Below are 20,075 nucleotides of genomic sequence, written 5' to 3'. Positions count from 1 at the left end.
GAAGAGAAGGAAAGAGAAGGAGAGAGAAGAAAGAGAAGAAGAGAAGAGAAGAGAAGAGAAGAGAAGAGAAGAGAAGAGAAGAGAAGAGAAGAGAAGAGAAGAGAAGAGAAGAGAAGAGAAGAGAAGAGAAGAGAAGAGAAGAGAAGAGAAGAGAGGTCCATCTTTATTTTGATCAGTTTGAATATTTTTGCTTTCCAACTCTGATAACTCCTAATGTAGAAATCTGGGTAAATATGTCTATGAGATAGCCTAGAAGTAAAAATATTTCTCTGGATCTTACTGTGAGGAAACTGTAGGGACTTATTTAACTGCTAAAGACCAAGGAAATTCAGGATGCATTGGTATGGAAGGGAGTAGCTCTTCTGAGCAACTCTGTCCCTGTGTCCTTGAGAAAAGAGACAGTCTCAGAGCCAAGGCCCTTCAGTGGGATTAAAAAACCCACAAACCCAGGACTGATTTTGAAATGTCACATCTTGTTTGTGTCATTCAGTTTCCCATCACCATTTCAGGTTTCTCATCAGAGATGATTTGCAAAGAAAAACTCAGTAATAGGTGTCACACACCTCGATAAGCCAAGGGCAGACAAAAGCCACGTGCAGCAGCTGATGGGCACTGAGAAACAAACCTTCAGTGTCAGTAAATGCACTGGCTGCTGCTGGAGTTTGCCTCTGCACTCCTAAATCACACAAAATGCAGTTCCTCCACTCTCTGCTTGTTTTGTCTTCCTGGGTTGTTTTTGGATCAAAATCCCAGTTATAATTTTTTCTAGGGAAAAAAAATAATTCTGAAATCTCTTAGCCTAGCAGCTTGCTTCATCAAGGCACAAGTTGCCTTTGAAAACATGGCATTACCTGTTTTTTCTATTCTCTCTAACATATATAAATACATTATATATAAATAAACATAAACCTGTTTGAAGATTCTAAACTCAATCCTGTCAAGTTTACTAACTCTAAAAATAATCACAGTTCAAGAAAATCTGCCTTCTTTTGTTTCAAGCCTTTGCATTATGAGATGTGAGATGAGCTCATTCTGCCACAGGACCTCTCTCCTCCATGCTCAGGGTTTGCATCCCCCTTTGGTTTGGTCAATGCTCTCAGGCACAGGGTGGGATTTGGGGCTGTCCTGTGCAGGCCAGGGGTTGGACTTTGATGAGCCTTGTGGGTCCCTTCCAAGCCAGGATATTCTGTGATTCGATCTATGATTTAGCTCAGAGTTGATTTTTAATTCACACCTTCTGCTGCTCTTTGATGTCACCATGCAGGGACTCACAGTAAAGCCCAAACTATCTTGTAAAATTCACCCAAACAACTGTGGGGAAGCTTAGATTTTAGAAGATCTTCTTTTGCTCTTCTTCATGGCTGGCTCTAGGAGAGTACCTCAAACCAGTCAAGAAATTAATTCATTACCCATCGAGAAATTCAGTGCCTGAAGGGAGCCTACAAGAAAGATGGAGAGAGACAGAGGCTTGGAGTGACAGGACAAGGGGGAATGGCTTCAAATTGACAGAGGGTAGGGTTAGACTGGATATTGGGAAGAAATCCACATGATGATTGTGTTGATGAGGAATGTGGGATAGGAAGCAAGGCAGGTGTCTGCCATCACGCTGTCTCATTCATTTGTTTTGAGCCAGCGGTAAATGAAATACTTAAATATTGAGCTTTTCTAATTGAAGCTTTTAATCAGATTTTGCTCTTGTGTAAATATTTGCACATGATGAAGCTTTGCCTCAACACTTCATGATAAAAATTTGGGGTAATGCGCTGACATTTGGATTCAGACGGCTCTGTACAGCCCTGTACAGGGAAGAAAAAGTGTGGCATCATGTTTAGATGGCTTTGACATAACTTGGGTTTGAGTAACTTTAAAGACTTTAAAAAATTCTTCAAAGAATTGTATATTCTAGGTCAGATTGGCCCTTGAAAGATCCTCAGCAGAAACCGATAATAATTGACTATAGAGTATTTTCTTTTATGTTTTCAGACTTTATATTTACAAATATAAACATACTGTTATGTCTGTTTGCTGCTAACTAAATGAAACAGAGATTATCTCCTTTAATGTGATTTTGTTTGCTTGTTTCTGTGTTCTGCAGTGAATGTGACCCTCTGTGTATACAGTACATGAAGCAAGTACTGTTTAGCATGCAGAACCACAAGCACTGTGGAAAACTTTGCCCTTCTTTCTTAGAGGAGAAGAATTAATTTGTGTATCCTAAGGAATAAGGATTTTTTCTAAATTGCATCTCCTGGCCCAGCACGCCAGCCTTTCCTGTGGCAGATGTACACCATGGGTCCAGACCCCTGCATAATTCATTTTTTACCAGCTGTTTCTTAAACCCGTCTTTTTGCAAAACAAACAAAATCAGAATGCAAAGATTCACCTGGGTTCTTCAAAATTCAACTTCCCATATGCAGTATGGTCCAACCTGCCTCTCTTTGTGGCATTTCATGGGAGATTATGTTCTAAAACACATGAGAAGGCAGCACAGCATCCCCACCTTCTACCCTGTGACTCTGTCATGTGACAGTCACGTTTTTGACAAATTGTGACACTTTTACCTGCTCTGCTGTTGCTGTCACTGCCTGGACTGGGAGTTGTGAGGCAGAGCCACCTCTTGATATAGGTGCTATTGTATTTGCATTGGTTATGGACAAGGAACAGCTGTTCCAACCAGGTTTGTGCAAAACTGTCTTCAAAATGGCTTAAGCTAAAGGTAAGGTAGAAAAATGGGATTAGTTTACACCAGAGGTTTGTATTTGGTAAGAATATATTTAGCACTTTTCATATCATGGCCAAAGGGAAGCAGGGTGCCTAGAACAGTGCTGGATCTGTGGTGCAAAGAATGTGGCTTTGCAGAATATCAAGCTGGATTTAAAAGGAATTTATCCAAGCATGAAAGTAGGACCTACTTTGGAAAAGCTTCTCTGTTATGATAATGCAATTAATCTGTGGTTGAATAAATATCACTGTTAGAAAGTACTTGAATATCAGATTGATTTAATCTGAAAATAATTGAGAACGCACAGTTGAAGTCCGTCAGGGCTAGGAATGCATATTGTTTTGGTGCTGTGTTGGGTTTGAAGGGCAAGGTTTGCCATGCAGACAGCACCATTTCAGGGCAGCCCATGGCTCAGACATAGCTGTGTCAGAGCCTGCAGCAGGCTCTGGATAAGTGGCCGCCATTTCAGGGCAGCCCATGGCTCAGGCATGGCCATTTCAGAGCCCTCAGCAGGCTCTGGATCAGCTGCACCATTTCAGGGCAGCCCGTGGCTCAGTCATGGCCATGTCAGAGCCCTCAGCAGGCTCGGGATCAGCTGCACCATTTCAGGGCAGCCCATGGCTCAGTCATGGCCTTGTCAGAGCCCTCAGCAGGCTCTGGATCAGCGGCCGCCATTTTGGGGCAGGCCATGGCTCAGTCGCTGCCATTTGGGACAGGCCATAGGTTAGCCACCACCATTTCAGTGTGACCCAGAGGTTGACTAAGACTCAAGAAGACAGGGGGAAGGAGCAGTGGCCATCCTGGTGGTTTTGAGCCAGTCAGCCATTTCTCTGGTCTCCTGCAGAGGTCTGTGGGCTCTATGAGAACTCTCAGGTTAGTGAGGGCTGTGAGGGGCTGTGGTGGCTCTGAGGGTTGGGAGGGCTTTGAGAGCTGTAAGGGCTGTGGGCTCTGTGAGGGCTCTGAGGGTTGTCATGAGTGTGGGGGCTGTGAGGGCTGTCAGACATGTGGGGTCTGTAGGGGCCATGAAGGCTGAGGGGGCTGTTAGAGTTTTGGGGACTGTGAGGGCTTTGAGGGCTGTGGGGTCTGTGGGGGCAGTGGAGGCTGTGGGGGCTGTTAGAGCAATGGGGACCAGGAAGGGTGGGAGTGAAGGCATGTGGGGGCTGTGGGGTCACTGGGGGCAATGAGAGCAATGGAGACTGTGGGGGCTTTGGGGGCTGCGGGGTCTGTGGGGGCAGTGAGAGCAATGGTGCTTTGGGGGCTGTGGGGGCAATGAAGGCTGTGGGTGCTGTTAGAGCAGTGGGGACCATGAGGGCTATGGGGGCTGTGAGGGCTGGGAGGGCAGTGAAGGCTGTGGGGGCTCTTAGAGCAATGGGGGACGATGAGGGCTGTGGGTGCGGTTTGAGCAATGGCGACTGTGAGGGCTGGGGGGCAGTGAAGGCTGTGGGGGCTGTTTGAGCAATGGCGACTGTGGGGGCTGTGAGGGCTGTGGGGGCAGTGAAGGCTGTGGGGGCTGTGAGGGCAGTGAAGGCTGTGGGGGCTGTTTGAGCAATGGGGGACCATGAGGGCTGTGGGGGCCGTTTGAGCAATGGCGACTGTGAGGTCTGTGGGGACAGTGAAGGCTGTGGGGGCTGTGAGGGCTGGGGGGCAGTGAAGGCTGTGGGGGTGTTTGAGCAATGGCGACTGTGAGGGCTGTGGGGGCAGTGAAGGCTGTGGGGGGCTGTTTGAGCAACGAGGGCCATGAGGGCTTTGGGGGCTGTGGGAGCTGTTGGAACAATGGGGACCGTGAGGGCTTTGGGGGCTGTGGGGACAGTGAGGTCCATGAGGATGGAATGTCCTGTCCCACTCAGTGGGCTCAGGAGAGGGTGGTTTAATTTAATCTGGGCAGTGAATGGGAGAAACAACTAAATTCTCAGGTGGTTCAATAACAAACTTTGACTTGCAAACTTTAGAACATTGAGGTAGAATAAGGTACTTGGCAAAATGTAAAACAACATCCAGACTGAGTAAGGCACTTCAGGAACTTCAATTTACCCAACACAAGAAGGCAGGTAAGAAGGCATTGACTGGAATTTTTCAGTCAGGTTTACAGTATATCTTAAGAAGGAAAAAAAGAGACAGAGTTCATCCTGTTTCCACCCCACTTCCCACCTGGTTGTTTTGAGCCTGTTAACCATTCCTCCAGTCTCCTACATAAATTAAATTATTCCTTTCCCCAGTCAAGTCTGTTTTGTCTATAATAGTGCTTGGTGAGTGATATCACCCTGTCTTTAATCCAACCCACAAAACTTTTGTTCTGTTTCTCTCTGTCCTGTCTAGCTGAGGCAGGGAATCATAGAGTGGGTTTGAGGGACAGCTGGGACACAGCAGTGTCAGCCCACCATAGATATTTAGCTGGTTTTTTGTGAAGTTGTTCTCAAAATAATGGGATGAGATTTGTTGAACTGATCATTCTTTCACCTGAAATACATTTAAACTGTGAGAGAGATTCATACATTTATTTGAGTTCAGAATTGGGTAAGCTTGTGTGAATACATTTCTAATTTTTTTTATGCTTTTAGTTACCCTTACTAAATACCCAAAGACAAGATAAGGAGCCAAATATTATGTTGGACTCAATGATCTTAGAGGTTTATTTCAGCCTAAAGGATTCCATGATTTTATGTGTTCTTTGGTGGTTTCTCTTTAAAAAACTCACATGTACTTTACTGACATTCATTTTTTTCAGTGACTTAGATCTTCTGCATTATAAAATGAACAATTTTGCATTTCAGCAATAGATCTCTTGCCTCTAATTTATGAATTCTATAAAATATGTATTATATCTGTGTTTTAACATTACTACAGTGAATAGTACCCAGTTTTTCACATTTGGAACTGAATGCCAAAAAAGTCCTTGTGCACAAACATGGTGTAGCTCAGGAATTTTTATGCTTGTTGCTCTCAGGAGTGGCTAATCAGGTAATGATGGCACCTAACTTTACTTTAGTCATGGTATCTCTCAAAAATGCAGAGAAAAGCCAGTAATGGCAATTATCATTCATCTCCTCTCACTGCACATCTCCCAGCATTCAGACCCTTCTTTGATGGTTAGAAAGGGAAAAACAAAACTGATTATTTTAAACCTCCCTGCAAAAGCTGTTGCTCCCTTTGCAGCACTGTTTCAAGTGCAATGTCAACTACTGTGAGCAGTAACTCTGCAGGGAGTGCAGTGGTTTCTTATGTAAATTTATGCAAAGGGTTTCTGCAATCCTAGCATGTGTTGTGCTCCTCAAACACACCACCAGGCACTTCCTGCTACTTGATGTGACAAAGGGAGGAGAGATTCCCCAGGTTTCACACAGCAAGGGAAAAGCCTGCAGAGTGCATGTACACAAACTAGAGACCCGTGATCCATGGTTGTTTTTGAAAGTCAGTAGAACTGGAAATTCTGCTGCAGCAAAGTTCTGCCATTGCCATGGATTGCTTTTAGTGGAGCTCCTCCTTTGGAGGACACAAGGGGTGTTCTGAGTCTCCATATGATGCCTAGAAAGGCTGACATAGAGCAGAGGCCAGAGTTAAAGAATAAAGCAGGGATCCATTTAATAATCCCTTTATTAAAAGGCCTCAATGGATCCACCCTGGGCAGCACAAGAGCCCAGCCAGGGCTGCACCCAAGATGAACCAAAATGGTCACAAAATGGACAACCAGTCGTGGAGTCTCTCACTTTTATAAGTTCTGCTCCATTTGCATATTGGAGTTAATTGACCAATTACAGCTTTAGCTTATGAAGTCCCATCCTGCTTGTTTTTCTCTCTTCACTGCACCATTGTTTATGCTCTGAAATTTGCATAATTTGTCCTTGGTCCCCAGCTAGAGAAGGAATTCTTTGGTCTCCCAACTCTGTGAAGAGATCTCACCATCCCCTACTGTGAAGCTCAGAAGTACACACTAAAACAGTACAGAATCTGCAAAATATAAAAGCTAAAACCTGAGGCATCACATAAGCTCTGGAAGCAGCAATGGCTACTTTCTTGGGTCAGCTTCTACTGGTTCTACTTAGTGCAAAATTAGGAGTTGTTCATTGACAACTGCTAAGTTGGAGGATTCTTCTGTAGGAACCAACAGTGAAGCTTTGAGATTATTGGTTTTGCATCAATATCTTGGATTCTCCTTACCCCCACAAGAGCTGGTGTCTCACCAGTTCCTGGCTATTCAAAGCTGTAAAAAAAGTCACTGGGAGTGAAAACCCCAGTTTCATGAGCTCTGGGTTTTCAGTTGATTTGAAATATAATTGATCCTCTGCAACTTTGATCACAATGCAGAACTCAAAACTATGAAAGGCCGAAGATAGGAAAAAAGCAGATGGGAAAATCCTGACAGTGCCTGTTAAAAACCCTTGATCACTGTTTTCCCCCACTCTGGATGCTCATAATTGTTAAAAATGCACCACCACACTTTGAAAGTGTAATCAGTGTAGCTCTGTACTTTTGCCAGGCTAGGTAATTCCATGGCTTTCTAAAAAGATGCTATTTTCGTTTGAAACTGTGATGTTTTAAGCATGATATTTCAAAAATGGGTGGTGATTGATTAGTCATTAGTCTAATAATGGACTGCATCTACATTTTTTCCTCCATCTTTATCATATTTTACATAATTCATTTGGATTAATTGGACATTAAAATCTTTTTCCTTGTAACCACTACAGCAGATTCACCCACCTCTGCCTGGATTCTCTTGGGATCCCTCTGCCCTTGCTCCACAGTGGGATGGGGTGGCACAGGGACAGGGCTCTGGATCCATTGCCTGTGTTTCTCATTATTTTTATGGAGAGTATTTAGTTTATGCATTGCCACAAGGTAATAACTCTCCTCAGCTTCTGATGTGCTCATGCTGTAAATGTGGGAGGTAATGACTCCTTCTCTTAAAAACATTCCCTTGAAGGTGTATGAAATGGGGGTACAGTTAAATGATTTAGGATGTGACCCACAGGGAGCCTTAGAAATGCAGATTATTGGAGCCTTTCCTTTTGAGGCAGCTGTTCCTCATGTGGCCACCTTGCCTACTGGCACTTCATGGCAAGGAGCTCCCACCAGATTGTGCACACAGAACAAAACTGCTTTTGCTGGGTTCAGAGACTGGGAACAAGGCTGGCAGGACCAGTAAGGAACTCAACTCATGGCCGAGCTCAAGAGATCCCCAGGAGTAATGGAAAGGGGCAGTAATTATCAAGCTTCTCTCTGGCCGGGAAGGGGCCTGCCATAGATCTGTTGCCACTGGGGTTGATGAAAATGTCAAAGTCATTGCAGGAGTCCCTTAAAACACAGCTCATCCAGCTGCATCTGTCCTGGAAACAAAGCACTGCAAAGCAGTGGACTTGTCATAGTGAAATGAGTTGCTGTTGAGCCGCTGTTTTGCCTTTTTAAAAATATGGGCAAAAGGTGATGGAACAACTACTGACCTGCCTTCAATTTAAAGAGGATGCTCCTGGGAGGAGGCCGCTGCAGTCTAAATGAGATAAAGCAGCCTGATGTGCTTCATGTATTATTGATCTTTCAGCAATAAATCCAGAGATGTGTTCATAAGCAAGAGACATAATTATGCAGATTTTTATCCTTCTCAGGGGTGTGAAACAGCAGTTTTCAGGGAATATTTACCTAAAGTGTACCTGGTGATTAATCCCATTGCTAATCATTAATATTCAGAAGGGGAAAATGCATTTTGTAAGAAAAGGGAAGAAGGAAGTTGCTTTTTTAAAAACTTCATGGAAACTAAATAAATCTTTTCATTCCTGATGTAACAATTATTTGGTTTGTTGCAAGTGTCAGTTGAGATTGGGATTGTGATGTATATGGAGCTGAGCATGTCCATTTTAATGGGAGGTATTCTGGAATATAAAGATGTTCATTGAGTTGGCAGGAAGGTAAAGAGTGGAGGATGTAACTGTGAAGGCAATTAAAGGACTTGCAAAGTCCTTTAAGTGGAGCCTGGAACAGAGCCAGTGTGTGAATGCAAACTAATTGAATCCTTGTATAAATTCTTTAATTACTCCAGCGTGCACACACGGAACAGTACCAGCTTGATTCTATAGACTAGGCAGCAAGTCTGACCAGTTTTATAGAATCATTCTACCTGCTCTCTGATTAAAGGAGCTAATGCAGCTGGGCTGAGCAGCAGCAAATGTAGTGTGAATGGAAATCAGAACAAGGGGAATCTGCTCTTGCACTTCTTCTCCTTGGAACTCATTGTCTTCTCCTTTTACATGTAGGAAATCAGTCAAGCCCTGATAGTCTACCATGCTGTTCAGTAAAATACAGCATCCAAAATACATCATAAAAAAGACTTTAGTATGGCAAGAAACAACAAGAAGAAAACCATGAGCAAGGCAGGGGGTTCTTCCATGAATGACTAAAATAATAACTGTAGCAGGGATGAAAAAGCCAAAAGCTCGCAGGAGAATTTAAAGTGATTCTGCCTTAAAAGCTTCTGAAAATGGCCCATGGCCAGATGGAAATGAGTTCATTTAACATATGACTTATCCTTTTCTTTTTCTTTGAATGGTGTATAACTCCAAATAATTTTTCAGCTTGGTTACAGTCCTGGTTTATTTCTTCCTATTGAAAAGTTGTTATCCCCCATCTCCAGCTCAGTTGATTTGGACAAGGTGTGGAATAGAGAAAAGGAGTGCTGAAGTGTAATAGCCAGCTCACTAACAAAATCATTATGTGATGTTCTCAGTGAACAGCTGCCTCGGGATCGGGGATAATTAATGCATTTAGTAATAAGTCTGTGGGCAGAGTGTGTCAAGGCTGATCAAATACCTGTTTGTGTACATTGATATGTTGCCACCAGAAGTCTGTTTTCTTGCTTCTGTTTCCTGATGAGGTGTGCTGTCTAATCACAGAAATCAGGCCAAATACACACTGCTGGCTGTTACATTTCACACACACTTTGTTTATTCCAGGCCTCTGGGAAGAAATTGTTAAAATGTCTGCAGCCTTGTGACAGCAAGAAATAGTTATCTTTGCCACTGAGACTGTGTGTGAACCCTTTGGAGCAGGAGCATCTTGTCTCAGTCACCCAGCACACAGCACAGTGGGATGATCCCAGGGTAGGTTTCTCCAGCACTGCTGCTATTCAGGGATCAGGGGGTTCATCCTTTCTGGTGTGGCCACAGATCCCAGAATCACGGAATAGTCTGAGTTGGAAGGGACCCCCAAGGATCATTGAGTCCAGCTCTTCAGTGAGTAGCCCCATGCAGGGACTGAACCCACAGTCCTATTAACAGCAGGCCCTGAGAGAGGCTCCCAAGAGAGCCCAGAATGAGTGAGGGCAGTGCAGTGCATCTGGCACCTACAAACAGCTGGACTGTGTAAATCCCTGCCAGAGAGGAGCTTTGTTTGCCCAAGGGGTCTGTAGTAGCAATGGAGCAAAGTAAACATGGCAGAGAATGGGATGGCAGCATTGTGAGAAAGGGGGGAATGGCTCTTCTCTTGTGATAAGCCAGCTACTGTAGCAAAATTAATGACTAGAAGGGAAAACCTGTAATATAAGTAAATTAGAGTGTTTTCCTCATAATTATGCCACTAGTAACAATGCTCACATCAGGGCCAGTGAGAAGGTCAAAGTCAGCTCTCCATTCTCAGTCACTTTGCAGCAGGGACTGTCTCTGATCAATGTTTGCATAATATCAGTTCCAGGGCCACATTCTCAGTGCTGTTACTTACAGGAGAAATGTCATATTGAAAATCCATGGGTGCAACTGTGGCTGGCACAAGGAGGAGTCACAGAGCAGCCACTGGAGTGTCTCCTGTAACTACGCTGAGTGGATTATGGGCAGTCTCACCCAGGTGGGCTGCCCATTGATCTGGGTCAGAGCTGCTGAGCTACCGAAGCTGTAATTAAGCAGCATTTATTGAACTCATTTATTGCACACATACAAAGCAAGTGGGAAGGCACACATTTCTAAACCAAACCAAAACTGCTACTCACACACACACTCCCAAAGTAATTTTTTGTCAAAATGTCTCTCTGGATAAGAAAAAAAACCAGAGTAAAATGCAGTTTATGTCACAATCGTATTAAAGGATATGAAATAGCAGGTGTAAAGGATACTGGTGATTTCCAAAGTGGGCCATTGATAGAGATGGATATCATCTTTGCAGAAGAAGGTGGAAATGAGAGGCTGGTGAAGTGTGAAGAGGTGGTCCAGAGGTCAAAAATTTATGCTGGGGAATGGAGGGATCTTTGTACACACATAATCATTTCCTCTTCCCTTTACTGGAGTGATGGGTGATGACCTAAGGAAAGGAGACATCCCACTCTGTAGATATTCCTGTGTAACACCTCTGATCAGCTGAGTTGTGCATCTCTAGCCCCTCTGAATGTGAGATCATTCCAAAACTGGTGATCAGTTTGGCAGGAGTTGCTTTATAAACATCAGCAGTGGGTACATGCATAATTAATCCAGGCTCAATGCTATTGAGAAGGGTGGGAAGGAGAGAAGGAAGGGCTAATTATTTATAGTCCAAGAAAATAGTGTCCAAGTGGAATGTGGATAACACAGTAACTGAAATGCATCAGGACAGGCAAGAAGGGAATTTTGCTGCAAAACCCCACTTTTATTTATCATAAAAGACACAGGTTGCATGTGAACAAGCACTGTTACACTCCTGTTATACTCATGGGCTGCTTTGGATCTGCAGCATCAGGTGGATGGGGAATTGCTGCTGATGTGGAATTTAGCACTTGTAACACAGCAAATGTATGAAAACACTGCTTGTAAGAGGAAGGGACTGAGTTTGATGACTCTTCAAGTCTCATATCCACAATGATGGGGTTTTTTCCCCACAGAATTTGCTTTCCTGAGATCCAGTTCAAGCCATACAACAGTTTGGAGTGTAGTTGTTGCATTTTGGAGTTTTTTGTTGTTTGTTTCCCAGCCAGCCTGCTTGCCCTCATCCTTTGTACAGGCTGAATTTGCTGGAAGGATCCAGATGAAATGAAGGGGAATTCATTCAGACAGTTCAAAGAGCCATGATGCTCATGGCACTGTGTTGGGTGGGGTATAGTTGTGGTTACTGCTATTTTTTTGCAAAACAGCAGGTGCTGAGAGCCTGGCTGCTGAATTCTCCAAGCAATGATTATTTTGTTTCTTGGTGTTAAGTCTGCATTAGTCCCTGTAACAAGCCAGAATGGAGTTTTGACATTTGGATCTCTTCCAAATGAACCTAAAGATTTCATTTTACTTACACTAGGGTAGTGTTTTGCAAGCCATTAGTTTCTAGTTGAGAAGCTGATGGATATTTTAAGATCTTAAGTCCTCTATTTGCTAGAAAACACCACACACTTTATTGCAGGTACTATTTATGTGGAAGATGTAAAAAATATTTTATTTTTTTTAAATCATGGCTGCAGTATCTGACCTCTGTTTCAGCTGATTTTTACTTCCATACCATAATGATTCCCCTTCTAAACAATATTCTTTAATATGTTCTTATATTTACGTAAATTGTAAGAGACATTGATAAGTGTGAGTGCACACCAGCTGAGCTGCCTTAGGGATTTGAATCTTTATTTAGAAGGTTCAAATGAAAAGTAAATGTTTCTGCATGGATAGCTGGGCAGCTCTTTCTCTTCTAGTGGGAGCAATTAGCTAAACAAAGTTATAGTTTGGCATCCTTTACATTGCCTTCTTAGATTTTTGCATTTATTTATATGCTACATAATCAAAAAACTCTTTGTAAGGTAGAGGTTTGGGGTTTTTTTGTTTTTTGTGGGTAGGGTGGGTTGTTTTGGTTTTTTTGAGGGCGGGATAGGGTGTTTTTTGTTTGTTTGGAGCTTTTTGTTTGGGGTTTTTGTTTGTTTGTGGGGGTCTTGTTTGTTTGTTTATTTGTTTTGGTTTTAGTTAATATTGAACAGAGGCATGGGACACATGGTCCTGCTCTCTTTCCTTGCATAATCCCTGCATGCTTCTGGCTCATTGAAAGAGGGGAGTTTCTCACAGAATCACAGAATATTCTGAGCTGGAAGGGACCCAGAAGGATCATCCAATGCAGCCCTGAAGTGGATGGGGAGTTGTCCCTAAGCCTGTCTGCGGAACACACAGCAGGGAAGGAGTGTCTGTTCTGCCCTCATCTTACCCTTCACATGGAAAATGTTAAAATCAGGGCTAAAAGGCCAATCCTGTGGCTGTGTGGGAAGAAAAGAACCACAAGGCCTGTTCTTAGGGGACACTGGTGTCAGAATTCAAGATGCACTTTTTCTCCTTTGTACTTCCAGTTTCTCCTGCACTGGTCTCATCATCTCCATTGCTATTCAAGCCAACAGAGCCGATAAGAGGCTGTGATAACCTCACATCTAATAGCTTATTTATTTCTTTGTTTAGCTACGATTGCTGTGTCTGCCCAGCCCTGTGCCAGAGGCCTTGCTGCTGGCAGGGGACAGCAGCAGTGCCTTGACTCTGTTTCCATCCCTGGCAGGGGGACAGCATTGCTTCCTGTGACTCCTCGGGCGTGCTGAAGCTCTGGGACATGCGGATGCTGCTCCCTGTTCTCTCCATCGACGCAGGTCCCCATCCTGCCAACCAGGTGGCCTTTCATCGCTCTGGTAGGCTTCTAAAACAGCTTTCCCCCATAAAACATGTTTGTTTTGCAATCTCTTTAATCTCTCTCTAGTTCTGGAGGCAGATAACATGTGTGAAGCAGCACAGATGTGGTAATTTTGAAGAAGAAATGCCTGATTGTGGCAATGATCAATATGCTTGTTTTCTATGGGCTAAACTGCCAAATTGGACTGCTGCTCCATTTATATAAAATGAAAAATGCACAATAACAAAGAATATAATTAATTGCAACAGTATTACATAAAATACAGAATTGATCAATGGAGGTAAAAAGCTTTGTGAGATTACCTATGTTCCAGTGGTGTTTATTCCCCATTACTGTTTGTTCTTTTATTTGCTAATTCTGGAGTTGCATTTCATAACGCTCTTACAAAGTCCTCTTAGAAGTGCCTCAGAACTTCATCGTGCTGACAGGGCTGCTTACTAGGCACAGGAATTGAATTAAGCAGTTATTTTTTCATCATCAACCATGTATTACCATGTCAGCAGTACTGTGAGTGCACATTGCATTTTCATTTGAAGAGGAGCCATTCTAAAACATTTTTGTTTTAAAACAATCTTCAGTTCCAAAGCACAGACAAGCATTCCTGTTACAACACAGAATTAGATCCTAGCTTAGGAAATGGTTTTACTCAAAGCTAGTGCAACATGATATAATACAACAATATATAACATAATATATATAGGCGCATGAAAAATAAGTATGCATTTGTATTATGTGTTCATAAAGCATAAAGCTTTGATACAATTTGAGGGATGATAAGGAATCATTAAAGAAAAATAATAGGATGGTGTTTTGTCACAATGACCCACATACTGTGGAATGCATATTATCAATATATTGAGTCCCTTGGCAGGAAACTTTGACATCAAATTCCATATTATCTGTGTAGTGATTTCATGGATCTCTCTGCTGTATCATTGAATAAGGTGCTTGCATTTTCCAGGGGAGAAAAAATGCATTGGCAGTGTCCAGTTTTGGGCAGTTTCCCAAAGACATGTTTAACCACTATGGTATTTATGTGTGTGATTTGGAATAAGAGATCTTTTTTTGTTCAGGAGGATTTGAAGAAGTTTTGCATCTTTGTTTATGGTGTATAATGTTGGGTCATTTGCAGCAGAACCACACCCCTGAAAAATGCAGTTGTAATAGTTCTGCCAGATGGGAACTTTCCATAAGAAGTGTTATCGGCTTCAGGTAATCTAAATGGGCACATTTTCCCATCATTTGGACAAAATCCAAAATTTTATCTGCAGGAGTAACCACACAATAGAGATGTCAAATTGGGGTGGATGGTCACAGAGAGGCAGAATGCAAAAGGATGGAATTGCAGCTGGCTGAAGATAGGCAAATACCTGGCTGAGACACGCTGTACCTGCTGCAAGAGGGGCAGAATAGATAAAATACATCCTGTGTTTAACAGCCTATTGGGATGGTACATCTGCCTCAGTCAGGACCTCTGCCTGAGGAGCAGCTTGTGTTGATTTTTCTTATCAAAACATGGCTCAGTTTCCAGCTGTGTCCCTCAGTCTCTCCAGCTGATGTTACACCACCCAGTGTAAAATACCTGACTGCATTAATAGTCAGAGGCACACATTGTTCAGCTCTTACAGGTGGATTTAATTACCAGATTAGAGAGCCATGGTTGAGCAGGTTTGTTTCTTCTGCCCAATAATTATTTAAATGAAAGTTAATAATGATAGGAGAGGTTTATGCCAAGTTTGGCGATATCAGCAAACAAGATTGAGGTTGGAGATAGGAAGGCCCCAGCTAATGGAAGAATTTGTTTTGCTTTCCTTTGTATTGTTTTCAAGTAATTATCTTTGCAAATGCAGTGTAGACAAGCACATCTTGCCTTTTGTTTTTAAGTGGTGTTACCTTTGTGGGTATGACATGCTCCAGGTGGGAGGAGTTTGTGAGGTACTGGGGTTCTCCCAATGGCATTTTTGGGGATGAGCCTTGCTGGCTCCAGTGATCCATTGCTGGTCCAGGCCTAAATGCCTGAGCAGCATTGTTAGTTAAATAGCAGCCTAAAGCCACTTCCTGCTTGATCAGAGCCACACTCAGATCTTAGATAAATTAGTGACAACAGTTGTGTATAAATCTTTTTGCTTCAACTGCACTCTGCCTCAGCTTTTCTTTAGCTCAGCTTAAAGGTGGACTTTCTCATACTTGTGATTAAACAGAAAATAATTATATTATTAATTACCACTGCACTTAATAGGGATTTCCTTCTTTGTCCTGCACTTTCTGCAACAAGCTCATGGTCTCTCAGTGAGAGGTGGTGATGGAGCTGCCTGGGGCTCAGCCTACTGGTGGTATTGCTCTTCAATACTGTGTTTAGTGTTAGAAATTTTTCTGATGTCATACACAATTAACATGTCCTTTGAATTCTGCATGCTGTGAACGGCTGACCAGAGTTACTGTGCAAGATGGACCCCCAGCATAACTGATTTTTAAACTAAATTCCCTTTTACTTTTTTATGTGCAAGTCAGCAGCATCTCCACATGCACATATTCTTGTGTATCATTCGTGCATCCCTGGAGCACCCTCTTGTCACCACCTTTAGTGTTTCCAGTTGCTGTTTAGAAAATGTAAATGAGATTAATCACAGCTCAGCATTGCATATGTAAGAGAAGGTGCAGAAGGTTCCAGCTTGTGTGCTATGAGGTATTTATTAATTATCACAGCACATTAAAACAAACAAACCAAACAAGCCCCGTTTCACAGCAACAATCCAAAATCAAGAGCAGTTACAGTAAGGCTGAGGGCAAGCAAATCATATTTGGAATAATGCACTGCTGTATTTTGAGCTCTGGAGATACAGTGAGGTGTTAACATTTAACCTGCCTCCATCCAGGCTGGGCTGTGCTGTTCTCAGCATGAACAAATAACCTCTCCATGCTTCTGACCATCCCCAAGGGCCATAGGTGTGTGTCTTATCCTGAGGAAAAGTAGATTAAAAGAATGTAAAAGCTGTAAATGAATGTTGAAGTTGAGAAATGGCAGGATCAAGATTCTCTTGTGATACAAACCTTTTCTTTTAGGAGACAACATTTCTAGAGATGCAGGAGACGTTGACAGTGAACAGATGGTACCACTGTCAGCCATGGTGGGGTCAGGGCAACTGCTCAGTGTTGCTCTCTGAAAGCAAGCTTCATTTATTTAATTACACATCACATGACATCACCCAGCACCATAACCACAAGGCAAACATTGCTCCAATGGCTGCCAATTGTTTGCTGCTCCTCTGCAGTTGTTCTTGGTGTCAAATTGCAGAGATGGATTTTCACCTCTAAATTATCCACCCTTTTACACAACACAGAATTATTGACAGAATTTTTGGGATGTTATTGCCGGAGTGTTTTCAATATTTGCACTTGATATTATTTGGGCTATTACTGATAATGCTAAAGCCACAAGCAATCCCCACATGGAGGGGGGCATGGAGGTTAGAGCTCAGATGGTTTCCACTGATACTGAGACATCAGGTAAAGTTCCAAAATTACAGTTTTCACTGTATCCCTAATCTAGTAACAATCTGTGTGCTCAGATTTGCAAGATGTAGTCCTTGCAAATCAATCTTGCACTGAGGTGCCCTCTCAATTTTCTCTTTGATTTCCTCAATTTTGGTTGGTGTTTTGACTGCAAAGACAAGCTGGTGTTAAGGTGACAGAGCCAGGTGTCTGTCTTTGTTCCTTCTTTCCTCCTTTCCTTCATGCTTTTCATTAATTGATACTCTTTAAGTGGCACTGAGGAGATAAAGCTTCATCTTGGTAGGGTGGAGAGTTTTCTAGGCTGGAAGAAGCTCTGCTGGGAAGCCTCCACTGGATTTTGGAGTTAGAGGCTGAATCAGCAGTGGGTGCACCTTCAACTTGCAGATCTCAGGAGGTGACTGTGGCCACTGTGTCCACATGCAAAGAGAACAGGAGCAGGACAAGATCTTCACCCTTTGCTTGTTTTGCAGTTTCTGAAACTTACTTTCTGTATTTGTCTCCTTTTGATTACAGTTAAAGTCACACTTGATGGGAGAAGAATCCTCTAGCACAGAATTCAGCAGTAATCTCTTTAGAGGCATCTGATTTTGTCCACATAGAGCAATTATGTGCTGACATTAATGTGTGTTTTTCCCTATGCCTCCCATTTCTGACTCAAAAGCTTTTTTCATTACAACTTTATTGCTCTGTGTTCTTTAATCTCCAAGGCAGATTACTTGATAACATCAATTGATTCCTTAGGGTGCTTTTCCCCTTGTGGTTCAATGCCTGAGTTCCTGCCTCAATTCTGACTATGTATAAGCTGTCACAGGCAATACAGCCTCAACTTGGGTAATTTTTACTTGATTGAAGTTCTTGACAATTAACACAACCTTCTGATCACTGATTCTGGGTATTGAGGAAAAACAAACCATGAAGGATTAAACAATTGTTAAAGTTAAGTTGCTTTTTCTCTCCCTTCCCCAGTCATGAGCCAAACATCTCTCCTTCCCCCTTCCTGCTTTCTTCTTGCTTTGTTTTTGCTGTGGGCTGTGCTCCATCATCCCAGTTCCTTTGGTGCAGCAGCAGGAGATGCAGGAGGAGTGTAATTCTTTGGATTTGTGCTGGCACTTGCCCTTTCACTCAGACAACTCCCAGTTCTGGTTACTACTCAGTTCAGACTTGCTACAGTGCTGTAACTCCTCCTGACAGGACAGCGAAGGGACCAAGCTGTGGTTTTGGAGCACATCTTTTAAATCTTTGAAAGATTTGCTCTTTACATAGAGAATTGAGACTTATTTTGCTGCCTGCTTTGATTTTCATGCAGGCCTTTTCCAAGTCCATTTGTAATTTTACATAATTTTTTCCTCTCCTTGTTCCCATCAGGAATTGCTTCATGTCTGTCCCTTCAGAACCATTTGCTTTCCTATGGTCAGCATTCCAAGATCTGTGGGTTTTCCCTGCATCCCTGTACACCCATTTCTGTACTAACTAAGGATTCACATGGTCTGTTTCTTTTGTATATAATTGATCCACATGCTCACAGTTCTTGCTTAATGAGCACAAATGCAGCCACCTGCATATCTTAGTTTGCCATTTATTACTTGATAATCAGCACTTTTAGGTCATCTTCACTTTCCTCTTGGCTTCAGCTCATGTGCAAGTGCTGTGTCAGGGCTGTGTGTCTGATCTGTGTCTGCCTCCTCTGGCCAAGCAGTAGTCAGGGAAAACTCCTTTTCTTTCCTTCCAGGAGGGGATAGGGCTGAACACCAAAGTCAGATCTTTTGCTTTATGCTGGCAAGTTTCAAGCAGTGATGGCTCTCCATTTCTCCTTTGTCTTGTCCTTCCATCTCTGGTTCTATTTCTCTTCAGTCTAAACTTGAGTACCCCTTTATAAAACTCCCCTTTAAAGCCTGTGATATGTGTTTGGTCCATGTTTGAATATGGAGCCCTACTTTGGGCTGATGGGTGGGAGATAAACTTTCAGATCCATTCATTGACCAAGCTGTTTTTGTATAAGCCAGAGATTTTCAAAAGTGATTCCTTCGATAGAAGGAGTACTGGTGGGGTGGTTCACCTCAGCCACACTGGGAAAAATGTTTAGTCCTTTGTGCTGCTGAGTGAAGTCCCTGCTTTGGCAGAGCAGATGCCATTGCCCCAATTGTGTGCTGTTTGTCAGTGCCCCAATATTGATATTTTGTCCCTAGGAAGCCCTCCCAGCCCACGTGTTTGCACTGGTGAATCCATTAGTGGGCTCCCTGGGGAGACTCCAGCGTGGTGGGAGTGGGTTTATACAAGCCATGGCCTATTTTCCAGCCCTGATCATGCTGCTTTGCCTGGGAAGCCAGATCAACAAGACATCCCTGTCAGCCCCTTTCCCTGAGGAGTGCTTACAGCGTCTCTTGGCCATCCTTAATTACTCCTATGGTCAGCATGGGAATAAAAGGATGTGTGCAAGACTGAATTATTCAACAATAATTCCTTGTCTCATAATTCTCACTCCTTCCCTCTCTGCTGCTCTATGCCATCTTTTCTCATTCACAACATCTGTTTTCCTGACCATAAAAATGCTTTAATTGGGAGGCAATGGGTAGATTGGACTTACACAAATAAGAGCTGATTGACAGATCGTTTTGTCTCCTTGTTTCATGGGGTAGGAAACTATCACTCTCCTTATTTCTGACTGTTGTAGTTTGCCAAAGGGAAAAAGCTGGCAATGAATTTTCCCCCCTTGTTGATCAGGGGGAGAGTTGTGCTGTGCAGTATTTCTGTTGTGTCATGGCCATTTTTCAATACAAGCAAACGCCACAATATTTAAATATGCTGCAAGGGAAAGAAAAGGGATTCTTAAAATATACGACTTTATTTTCAGTACGAACATAATTTAAAATGTATGAAATATTTGTCCTTTGGAAAGGAGAGGGAGGTGGCTTGGAACTCCTGTATTTTACATTTTTTGCCCTGATTGCAGATAGTGTTTTGTGTCTGGCTGTGTTTGCTGAGCTAATGAGGGTGGGGACTGTGCTACTGCAGGCGATTGCTTTGAGCACTGAGCACTTTGAAGAGATTAGCCCCATTGATATTCCCTTCATCTTTGTTAGAGGGGCATGCTTCCTTCCCTGGAGTGCCAGGAGATGGACAGCTATTTAATAGAGCCAGCCTTTTTCAAGTACAGGCTGTACTCCTGAATATCCCCATCTCCCCTGCCTGCAGATTTCCCACAGAAAAACAATGTTCTGGAAGCCAGGGTTGTTCCTCATTAGAGCAATATATT

General features: G+C 42.9%; 1 protein-coding gene across 1 annotated transcript in view; it reads left to right on the top strand.

Moving 5' to 3' along the window:
* The window catches only part of SPAG16 (sperm associated antigen 16), a 374,208-nt gene that overhangs the window by 256,530 nt on the left and 97,603 nt on the right, over positions 1 to 20,075 (top strand). Inside the window, exon 15 of the mRNA XM_064718863.1 lies at positions 13,181 to 13,307. Within this exon, the coding sequence (XP_064574933.1) occupies positions 13,181 to 13,307 (127 nt within the window). The remainder of the gene's footprint in view (positions 1 to 13,180; positions 13,308 to 20,075) is intronic.

Source organism: Zonotrichia leucophrys, chromosome 7 (genome assembly GCF_028769735.1).
Source record: "Zonotrichia leucophrys gambelii isolate GWCS_2022_RI chromosome 7, RI_Zleu_2.0, whole genome shotgun sequence".
Taxonomy (NCBI): Eukaryota; Metazoa; Chordata; class Aves; order Passeriformes; family Passerellidae; genus Zonotrichia; species Zonotrichia leucophrys.
Note: the sequence above shows the minus strand (reverse complement) of the source record. Positions and strands in the feature narration are given on the sequence as shown.